Source organism: Sander lucioperca, chromosome 16 (assembly GCF_008315115.2).
Source record: "Sander lucioperca isolate FBNREF2018 chromosome 16, SLUC_FBN_1.2, whole genome shotgun sequence".
In the NCBI taxonomy this organism is placed as follows: Eukaryota; Metazoa; Chordata; class Actinopteri; order Perciformes; family Percidae; genus Sander; species Sander lucioperca.
The window spans coordinates 11,246,512-11,257,192 of record NC_050188.1 but is presented as its reverse complement, the minus strand read 5'-3'; the positions used below and the strand labels follow the sequence as shown (position 1 = coordinate 11,257,192).

General features: G+C 41.0%; 1 protein-coding gene and 1 long non-coding RNA gene across 2 annotated transcripts; both read right to left on the bottom strand.

The window, feature by feature from the left end:
- Positions 1-1,251: 1,251 nt before the first annotated feature.
- On the bottom strand, positions 1,252-2,363 carry LOC116050101 (gastrula zinc finger protein XlCGF8.2DB-like). Its single transcript, XM_035993015.1, has 2 exons — positions 1,666-2,363; positions 1,252-1,581 (listed from the first exon to the last, which is right to left on the bottom strand). The coding sequence occupies exons 1-2, from the start codon at positions 2,251-2,253 to the stop codon at positions 1,267-1,269; spliced, it is 903 nt and encodes a 300-aa protein (XP_035848908.1). The 5' UTR covers positions 2,254-2,363; the 3' UTR covers positions 1,252-1,266.
- Positions 2,364-3,755: 1,392 nt separating this feature from the next.
- Positions 3,756-10,188, bottom strand: LOC118493386. Its single transcript, XR_004895348.1, has 3 exons — positions 10,177-10,188; positions 4,905-4,907; positions 3,756-3,838 (listed from the first exon to the last, which is right to left on the bottom strand). It is a non-coding gene; the product is annotated as an uncharacterized LOC118493386 (long non-coding RNA).
- Between the last annotated feature and the right edge of the window lie 493 nt (positions 10,189-10,681).

Below are 10,681 nucleotides of genomic sequence, written 5' to 3'. Positions count from 1 at the left end.
TCCTGCCAACCCTGGCTACCGAAATCTGGAGCCACTGATATGTCTGCTCTTCTCTCTGATGCTCTGAAGACGATACAGACAACACAAACACCGCTGCACGGGACGCTAGTTAACACTATACTCAACAGCAGCTAACGTTAGCCTACCGCTAGCTAGTTAACACTGTACTCAACAGCAGCTAATGTTAGCCTACCGCTAGCTAGTTAACACTATACTCGACAGCAGCTAACGTTAGCCTACCGCTAGCTAGTTAACACTATACTCAACAGCAGCTAACGTTAGCCTACCGCTAGCTAGTTAACACTGTACTCGACAGCAGCTAATGTTAGCCTACCGCTAGCTAGTTAACACTATACTCGACAGCAGCTAACGTTAGCCTACCGCTAGCTAGTTAACACTATACTCGACAGCAGCTAACGTTAGCCTACCGCTAGCTAGTTAACACTATACTCGACAGCAGCTAACGTTAGCCTACCGCTAGCTAGTTAACACTATACTCGACAGCAGCTAACGTTAGCCTACCGCTAGCTAGTTAACACTATACTCGACAGCAGCTAACGTTAGCCTACCGCTAGCTAGTTAACACTATACTCGACAGAAGCTAACGTTAGCCTACCGCTAGCTAGTAGCTAGATTAAACACGGTTACAATGCTGACAGCTAACGCTGAACGGTGTAGAGTGTGACTGTGTTTTACTGTAGAGGACTGTGACTCAACAGCGGGATGTAACAATCTGCAGCTGCCGAGCTGCCGTCGGAAAAACACAGACGGTGCGTTCAATGAAACTGGTAAACTACAGCTTCGTGGTGCATTTGAAGTTATTGTAAATGTCCTTGGTGGTTGTTTTTGTCGTTCAACAGCAATTTACTAGTGAAATAAGTTATTGTTATTGTTATACATTATTATTAAATCATTTAATTTTGACCATATGGCCTTAGCAATAAACAAGCCGTTCTTTAATGTCACCGACTGTTGTTTAGTACCCTTTGTTTTCTTTTCTTTATTTACTTTCTTAAAAAGTATCGGTTCAGGCACCGTTAATTATGTATGCGATTAATTAATCACAGAGTCTGTAATTAATTAGATTCATTTTTTTAATCGACTGACAGCCCTAATTACAAGACAAAACAATATCTAATAAAACAATTTAAAATCAGAGTGTACTTTTTCGTACCACACAATATAATGTCTTCTATCTAGATGTTGGTACATAGAGATTTTTGTTTGATACTTGAGAAATTTTGCTTGGACTTAAAGGCACAAACATTATTCCATGTCACCAGTCTCAGGATCAGAAGAGTCTCCAGTCTGGTCTTCAGTCTCTGGTTGTAAAAGTGGATGTGAGTTCCTGGCTGGTTCTGGTCCTCCACAGTCCTCTCCATCAGCTTCTGTTTCCATCTGACCAACACACTTATGTCTTTTGACATCATAACGCCAGGCAAATCTTTTGTTACAAACACTGCAGCTGAATCTTTTCTCTCCTGTGTGGACTGCCATGTGTGCCCGTAAACTTCCTCTCTCTGTATAAGATTTCTTACAAACTGAGCAGCTGAAAGGCTTTTCTCCTGTGTGGATTCTCATGTGTTTCTGTAAATCTCCACTATGTGTAAAAGATTTCTTACAGACTGAGCAGCTGAAAGGTTTTTCTCCAGAATGAGTCATCATGTGTGTCTTCAGGGTTCCACGTTCAGTGAAAGCTCTACCACACTCAGAGCAGCTGAAAGGTTTTTCTCCTGTGTGGATTCTCATGTGTTTCTGTAAACTTCCACTATGTGTAAAAGATGTATTACAAACACTGCAGCTGAAAGGTTTTTCTCCTGTGTGGACCGTCATGTGTGACCGTAAACTTCCTCCCTGTGTAAAAGATTTCTTACAAACTGAGCAGCTGAAAGCTTTTATTCCTGTGTGAGTCATCATGTGGTTCTTCAGTTGTGACTTCTGGCAATATCTTTTATCACACTCAGAGCAGCTGAAAGGTTTCTCTCCTGTGTGGATTCTCATGTGGGTCTTTAAAGCTCCACTCTGTGTAAATGATTTTTTACAAACTGAGCAGCTGAAAGGTTTTTCTCCTGTGTGGATTCTCATGTGTTTCTGTAAATCTCCACTCTGTGTACAAGATTTCTTACAGATTGAGCAGCTAAAAGGTTTTTCACCTGTGTGATTTATCATATGTAACTTCAGATGTTCCTTCTGACCAAATCGTTTATCACACTCAGAGCAGCTGAAAGGTTGCTCTCCTGTGTGAGTTATCATGTGTCTATTCAGACTTCCCTTGAAGCCAAATCTTCTCCCACACTCAGAGCAGCTGAAAGGCTTCTCTCCTGTGTGGATTCTGATGTGTCTCTTAAGGTGTGCATTGGTGCCAAATATTTTCCCACACTCAGAGCAGCTGAATGTTTTCTTACATGTTGAGTCATGTTTCAGAGAATTTAAATCTGACTGAGGTTCTCTGGTCTCCTTCCAATCAGCACTGTCATCAGTCTCAGGATCATCTTCACTCTTCACAGGGACAGGAGTGAATGGGAACTTGGTGATATCAGCCTCCTCCAGCCCTTGAAGCTGCTCTCCCTCCTGACTGCTCCACAGTTCCTCCTGTTCCTCTTTAATGTGTGGGGGGGGGCTCTGGCTCCTGCTGGTCCACACTGGAGCTACACTCCTGCTGCTCAGGGGGAACCTCTTCTTTATCTACCAACAGCTGCTCAACATCTGCAGGAAACAGGAAACACACAGAGAGAGATGTTAACACAGACACAGAGAGACAGCATCAACAGTACAGAGACTCTTTTTTTAAATCTCTTTAAGTGGTAAAAAATGCATTCTGTCAGCCCGAGTGCTGTAAAGACTGACAATAACACCTGAGGCTTATCTTATTTAATTTTCTGGTCTGGTTTGAATCCTACTTAAAGAACAGGGACTCCTTTGTGTCTATAGATAAAATCTGAGCGGACAAATATGAAATGCGGAGTTCCCCAAGGCTCCAGTCTGGGGCCTCTTCTGTTTAACATCTACATGCATCCACTGGCTCAGATAACAAAAGACAGTTGCACTGATTATTTGTCTATACGTGTTAACATTTGCTGTGTGATCACATCAACACAGTCACATGACTTCTCAAACCTGACGGAGGTTCTACGCTCTCCTTCAAAACGTCACAATTACCTTCTGTTTCCATGTGTTGAGTTGGTCTCTGATGAAGCTGTGAGGACTGAGCTTCCTCTTCATCATCTTCACTCTTCACAGGGACAGGAGTGAATGGGAACTTGGTGATATCAGCCTCCTCCAGCCCTTGAAGCTGCTCTCCCTCCTGACTGCTCCACAGTTCCTCCTGTTCCTCTTTAATGTGTGGGGGGGGCTCTGCCTCCTGCTGGTCCACACTGGAGCTACACTCCTGCTGCTCCTCTTCACCAACAATCACTTCCAGAACATCTTGAGGTAAAGCTGAAACACAGACAGTGTGAATATTTGAAAAATGTAACATTTACAATTCCATTAAATGTGGCAAAATCCAACACTGAAAATTATTCAGCAACAATTTTAAGAAGACGGTTCCTCAAGTTTAAGGATATGTTGATTTTGTTTATCTTCAATGACTGTAGACTAAATATATCTGGGTTTTTGTTAGTAGTTAACAAGCTTCTGTTGTTAGTCCGAAGGAAGTGTTGCTCTAAGACGAGGCCCAAGTTTCTAAAGGCTGCTTTAGGCTGCATTCACACGTCCTGCATTGCTGCTTCGGAGTAGATTCAACACCAGGGCCGGTTCTAGCCTGCTATATTAGGGTGGGCAGGTAGAAGAAATAGGTGGACTGAATGCTTATTAGCTAAATGCAGGGTTTTCCCTGCTATTATACGGCTTAGGCGCAGTGCCTACGCATAAGAACGTAAAAACAAGGGGAGAGCATTTGGACAATGAGTCAACCGTTATTATTATACATCCAGGGAACCGACGCACGGAACGGGCGTCCACTCGTTGTCTTTGGCACACACATGCTACATGATAGTTCACGTACACAGCTGCAGAAACAGTGTCTCTCTCTCTCACACACACACACACACACACACACACACACACACACACACACACGATTGACAAAATATGATATTGCGATATCCATTATAAATATTACAATATCAATATTAATTTCGATATTTTTAAACATATGTAAAATTACAAAAGTTAAAGGAAAACGCATCGTAACAATATTTATTGATTCATAACAATATAGTGCATAGTGAGACTTATATATGGCTCCGTAGTGCGGCTGGACAGGTCGGTCATGGATGAAAAATATTCAATCTATCCGACTCCAAACTCTGCCTGCACAGCCTTTTATAAAGTTGTGGGATGGCTACCTGGGAGAAATAGGTGCAGGATGGGATTTGGTACCGTTTGTCTAGTTCATTCAGAAGCTTCTTGAAGCCTTTTTTATCCACTGTGTGGATGTGCATCATATCTTTGGCCAACTAATACGTTATAGCATTGGCAATTTTGGTATGTCTCTGTGAGTTCTTGTTGTACTTTGTGCCGTTAGCAAGGCTTGTTTGGCTAGCTCTCGCATATTAGTTTAGTTTATTAGTTTATTTGTCAGGGACCATACACAGTTCAAGCCCTGTACCAGAGTTAGCTATACAGCTAATTTACATCTGTGGTCCCTGGGCAAGGGAGATAAAAGGACAATATAGACAATATAGACCAGTGTTTCCCACACATAGACTAATTTGTGGCGGTGCGCCGCACTATCAACACCTGCCGCCATACGTTGCGTTATTATTATTTCTTTTAACACTATTTAAAACACGCAGCATATTCGTTCAGCTGCATTTCCTTTCCCTGCTCTCCCTCTCTCTGTCACTTGCGGCTCACACACACACACACACACACACACACACACACACACACACACACACCATCTGTCTCCATGAAAACCAGAGAAGACGGCTGGCGAAATTCACAAGTTCACACAAGGTTGGTATTTCGTGAACACCTTTACACAATCACACATTAAAAAGTGCTATACAAATATTTTAGATTCTGAATACAATGTTGTCAGTGTGTTCATGTTGGAGTCCCGACCCAACTTTTAGCGACTGCGCCCGCTTTAAAAAGTTAACTAGTCGCAAGATTGCGGTAAAATGCAGTTGGTGTGTCAAAGTCAAAACGCTATATGCAACAGCTGTGAATCAAATAAACGTATTATAAATAATGTTATGTCATTTGTTTCACTCTTACACTGAATGTTTGCTGCTTCAATCCAGATGAGTATTGAAAAGTATTTTCAGTAGTCTGAAACAGAGCTGAACAGTCCGACCAGTGTAATTAGTGATGTTATTAATTTGTTTACAATATTTTCAGGCTTCAACCAGTGCTGCTAAAGCAGAAAGACAGGGTCACTGGGAGAGAAAGAGATAGATTCGTTAGGCATTGAAGAAAGAGTAGGAGAGGAGGACAGCATCCAACAGCGTGTCCTCCTCAGTTTTTGATACTGATACTTTTATGATGGTGCAGTGATGGTAGTTTCTTGGTTTTTTGTCAAGAACTTTCACAGCTTGTTTGTAAAGGGTACATAAGGGTTTTAGCTTAGTCCGACCAGCCTGGGACCAGCTTGTCGAACAATAAGATAAATGTGAGAAGATAATTGAATGCAAAAAACAGTTTAGCTGCGGCTATTGGTAACTGGTGTCTTATATGTCTAAAATTAGCTAAACTAGCTTTGACACATAAACTGCAACAGGTTTTTTTTGGGATAGTATCATGCACTCATCGTAAAGTGGCTTGTGGTGAATCACCATTCGACATGTTTTGCATGGTGCATTAGCCTGTTTAACATCTGTTGGCTTAAAGCCAAAGTATTTTCAAGCTACCGAGGAGGCATTATTTTCCTATTATATTAGTTATATATATTAGTTTCCTCTTCAATCTGTTATTGTCTTCTCCCTGAGCAACACTCATTTTCTTGCTTTTGTGTTCTTTCTTTTGCTCCACTGGCTCCCTTCGCGCTCTCTTTAGGTCCTTTCTTTCTCATTTGTTCCATTTTGTTGTCTCTATTTCTACACTAAGACTGTCACTCTGTCGAAATATGCACACAGGTCACGTGGTACGCTCCATAGGGCTTGTCACGTAGTGGACCTGTGCGCTGACGTGCACTCAGGGCTGCACAATAATGGCCAAAATGATAATCACGATTATTTTGATCAATATTGAGATCACGATTAAAGTGCCCATATTATGAAAAAATCACTTTTTCTGGGATTTGGGGTGTTATGTTGTGTCTCTGGTGCTTCCACACTCATACAAACTTTCAAAAAAATCCATCCATGGTGTTTAGAGTGAGATACAGTTTCTGAATGTGTCCTGCCTTCAGTCTCTGGGTGAGCTGTTCAAAATCGGCACGGCTTGTGACGTCACAAGCCGAAACGAGCAGGCTAACCGCAACCATTAGCTCGTAGCGTTAGCATGCTAACGCTATGGCTAACGCTAGCATGCTAACGCTAGCATGCTACCTCGTTCTCAATAGCAAAGCACTACTACAACACACACAAGTTCACCATAATCTACAAAAGAACTACTTCCATGTGCGCCCTCATTTAGAAGTCTCCCAGCTAATCCTGCCTTGTAACTGACTGAAGTTGTAGAAACAGCCTTTCTTTTACTGTCTATGGAGCTAGCTAGCTGACATGATCTACATCTGAGCTACTGGGCATGTGCAGTGCAATCAAAGATAGTACAGAAGAAGAAGAAGAAAAGAGGTCTCACTCTGTAGCTAAAACAGAGACCAGCTGAAAAGAGGATCTGCAGCAGTGAGAGAGAGCGGTGCAGTACAACAACAATATGGTGTTTTTTGAAAATTAAACCATGTAAACTTATTCTGGTACAACCTTAAAATACAATTATGAACCTGAAAATGAGCATAATATGGCTGCTTTAATAATCACGATTATTTGTTGATTTTAACCAACAAAAAAAAAGAAACAAAAAAGTATTGTCATAAAGGCTAATTATAACTGTTTTCACATCTATATTGTGCTATTCCTGCCAATACATCCATATTGTGCTACATTCCTCCTTTGTTGAAGGATACTATGAAGGAGCCATTTCAGTTGTTGTGCGACCACTTTTCACACATGCGCGTTTGCCATGAAAAGATACAGGCAACGCAATTTTCTGTTCACGTTAACGGCGCATGTTAAAATCTGGTGAGCCTGATATCTACCGGACGAAATAGCAACGTAGATTATGGTGCCACTTAAATGTCTGCGTTGCGCTCTGATGCTCCAAAACAGACGTTAGAGGCACCAGAAACATCGCTGCATGTCCCGCTAGTAACACTAATAACACGTTACACAGCAGCTAACGTTAGCCTACCGTTAGCTACAGTAGTAACTGGATTAAGGATTAAACACAGCCAAAATGCTGACAGCTAAACGGTGTAGTGTGACTGTATTTCACTGTAGAGGATTCCAACAGTGGGACGTACAACAGTCTGCCGCTAAAGCTACGAGCTAAAAGACTCAAACTAATTCTGGTCACTGCTGTTGTCTGAAAAACTACACAGACGGGACAAAATGTTGTGTTTACAGGTAAACTGGTAAACCTCGTGACGACTTATGACCGACTGCTATCTGTTGTGGAGTTTTCCTCACGTTACTCTGTCCTCTGTGACTGTCTACATCTAAACTAAGCTGCGCGGTGCAGGGAACAACTCTGATTGGCTCAGGGAACCACTCTGATTGGCTCAGGGAACCACTCTGATTGGCTCAGGGAACCACTCTGATTGGCTCATGTAGGCACGTGATCAGAGAGCGGTTTACGGAGCGTTCTATGAACGGAATGAAGCATTTTAAATATCGCTTGATCACGTGAATTTGATCGTGGGAAGCCAAAATCGTGATCGTGATTAAAATTTGATTAATTGTGCAGCCCAACGTGCACTAACATGTGCAAGTGGCATGCTAACTGGCCAATGAAACAGGATCATCAAGCCGGTGTTTCGGTTTAACGAGAGACCATGTTAACTGGCGACCATCAGCCAAATGCGTCTGCTGTTGTCGTAGTGACTACAGCTGTTGAAAACGGGAAGAGAATACGTAGCTGTCCGCGTGAATGCCGTTTTGTTAAGTTGTCATTAAAATGTTAAAACATAACGACGTTTACGTTACCTCTCTGATTTGTCTTTGGAGTCTTCTCTGAGGAAACTTGTCAGTCGCGTTTTGAATGTGGCTTGCTGTTAAGGAAAACAGGAAGACAGCGTTGCTCTTCCTGTTACAATGTTTATAATCTAATAAACGTTTTATTGAATGGACCTATTAGTCTTCAGAGCTTGTTTAAGTAAACACATGTCACGTAGAAAACTATGTAGCCCTTTTAAAAGTAGAAAATAAATTAATAAACAACTTGGATTCGAACTCGTGCCATTGTGGGAAAATATAAACGACTCAGCAGTCTGACGCACTACGCCAACACATCGCATTGTTAATATGTGGACATGGCATGATATGAACTCAAACGTCACACAGAGTCGCTGAAAATCAGGAGGATCCAGATCAAGTTGTGACCATACCCCACTGCATGCAAAAAACTGACAAGCTGCTCTTGCTCAGAAATTGTCGTTACTTTGTTTGAGTCCCACAAAATGCACATGTCTGCTTGTAAGCACATTGAAATAAAATTGAAACTTAAATGTCCATCTCTGATAAACCAAATAATAAATCAATAAATAAACATGATTTCACGGGATTCGAACTCGTGCCATTGTGGAGGAAAAACAAGAGACAACGAACCAACTCAGTGCGCTAAAGGATCTATAACAAAGTCAGGTAAGTATAGCATCTAAATATCTCATATATCGTATCTTTAAATCAGGAGGATCCAGATCAAGTTGTGACCTTGTCTATGTACATAAGACCATTTTGTTATTTTACTGGTTTCCAACACAAATAACAGCCATTTAAAACCAGATAATTGTTATAAAATGTTGATGTGGCAATACTTGCTTAAGTTAAAATATCCCACATCAGCTTCACAATAAAGAAATTCAAGGAAAAAAAAAATGCATAGAATTGAGCAGTGGAGGGCCATTTGCCAAGAACAGTCGGGGAAGTAGGCCTACATCCTCTGCTCAAACTTTTTGGATGAAGCTTTTGATGTCCTTTTGGGACAGTCAGTGGGGAGAACAGTTGAACATGCCAGGGCAGATGAATAGTGTAAAAGAGCATAAACAGATATGAAAGCAGTGCAGGTGAGGTTGTGCATTTGTGTAACTGTGCAAAGGGGCATGGCAGAGATAATGAAATAAGGATGTGCAAAACAGAGCATAAATGATTAGATTCAACTTTGTCATTTTGCAGAGTACAAGTACAAAGACAGCGAAATGCAGTTAGCGTCCAACCAGAAGTGCAGACAGGTGTTGCATAGAATAAAAATGGCTATGTAATATGAACAACATGTCCAGATATGTGCAAAGTAGTAGCAGTGACAAATAGGTGTGTTGTTTGGGTTAGCATATACTTCTGGCCTTATATTGTCTGTTTTCTATAAGTGATTATCCATAAACTTGTGTAACAATTTCATATCCAGCCTATGAATAAATGGTTTGTGGTATTTCACATTTTAAGTAGCCTATAACCTCAAGCTTGAAGCTACTAACATAAATAGCCTATATAACGTATCTTAATGTTAGTAGCTTAAGGCTACACGGTGTGGTCACAACTTGATCTGGCTGCCTCCTGTTTTAAAGATACGATGTATGAGATATCTGAATGTTATACTTACCATCATTTACTGTGGAGCCTTTTGTGCACGTGAAATGTAGTTTGTTTATTTATTGATTTATTATTTGGTTTATCAGAGATGGACATTTAAGTTTCAATTTTATTTCAATGTGCTTACAAGCAGACATGTGCATTTTGTGGGACTCAAACAAAGTAACGACAATTTCTGAGCAAGAGCAGCTTGTCAGTTTTTTGCATGCAGTGGGGTATGGTCACAACTTGATCTGGCTGCCTCCTGATTTTCAGCGACTCTGTGTGACGTTTGAGTTCATATCATGCCATGTCCACATATTAACAATGCGATGTGATGGCGTAGCGCGTTAGACTGCTGAGTCGTTTATATTTTCCCACAATGGCACGAGTTCGAATCCAAGTTGTTTATTAATTTATTTTCTACTTTTAAAAGGGCTACATAGTTTTCTACGTGACATGTGTTTACTTAAACAAGCTCTGAAGACTAATAGGTCCATTCAATAAAACGTTTATTAGATTATAAACATTGTAACAGGAAGAGCAACGCTGTCTTCCTGTTTTCCTTAACAGCAAGCCACATTCAAAACACGACTGACAAGTTTCCTCAGACAAAGACTCCAAAGACAAATCAGAGAGGTAACGTAAACGTCGTTATGTTTTAACATTTTAATGACAACTTAACAAAACGGCATTCACGCGGACAGCTACGTATTCTCTTCCCGTTTTCAACAGCTGTAGTCACTACGACAACAGCAGACGCATTTGGCTGATGGTCGCCAGTTAACATGGTCTCTCGTAGGGCTGGGCGATATGACCTAAAAATAAAATCCCCGATTTCTAAAAAAAAAATCCGATTTAAGATTTAAATCGATTTTTTTCTCCCCCTACTTAAAATCAATCTGCAGATGACAAAGAAATTGTTCAAAACAAGTTTTAACTTTATT

Excerpts from the sequence above, each read along its gene's own strand:
- LOC116050101 (XM_035993015.1), bottom strand. The coding sequence starts at position 2,253 with ATGATAACTCACACAGGAGAGCAACCTTTCAGCTGCTCTGAGTGTGAT. Across the intron at positions 1,582-1,665 it reads GTGGAACCCTGAAGACACAC|ATGAGAATCCACACAGGAGA; the intron begins ATGATGACTCAT and ends TTACAGAAACAC.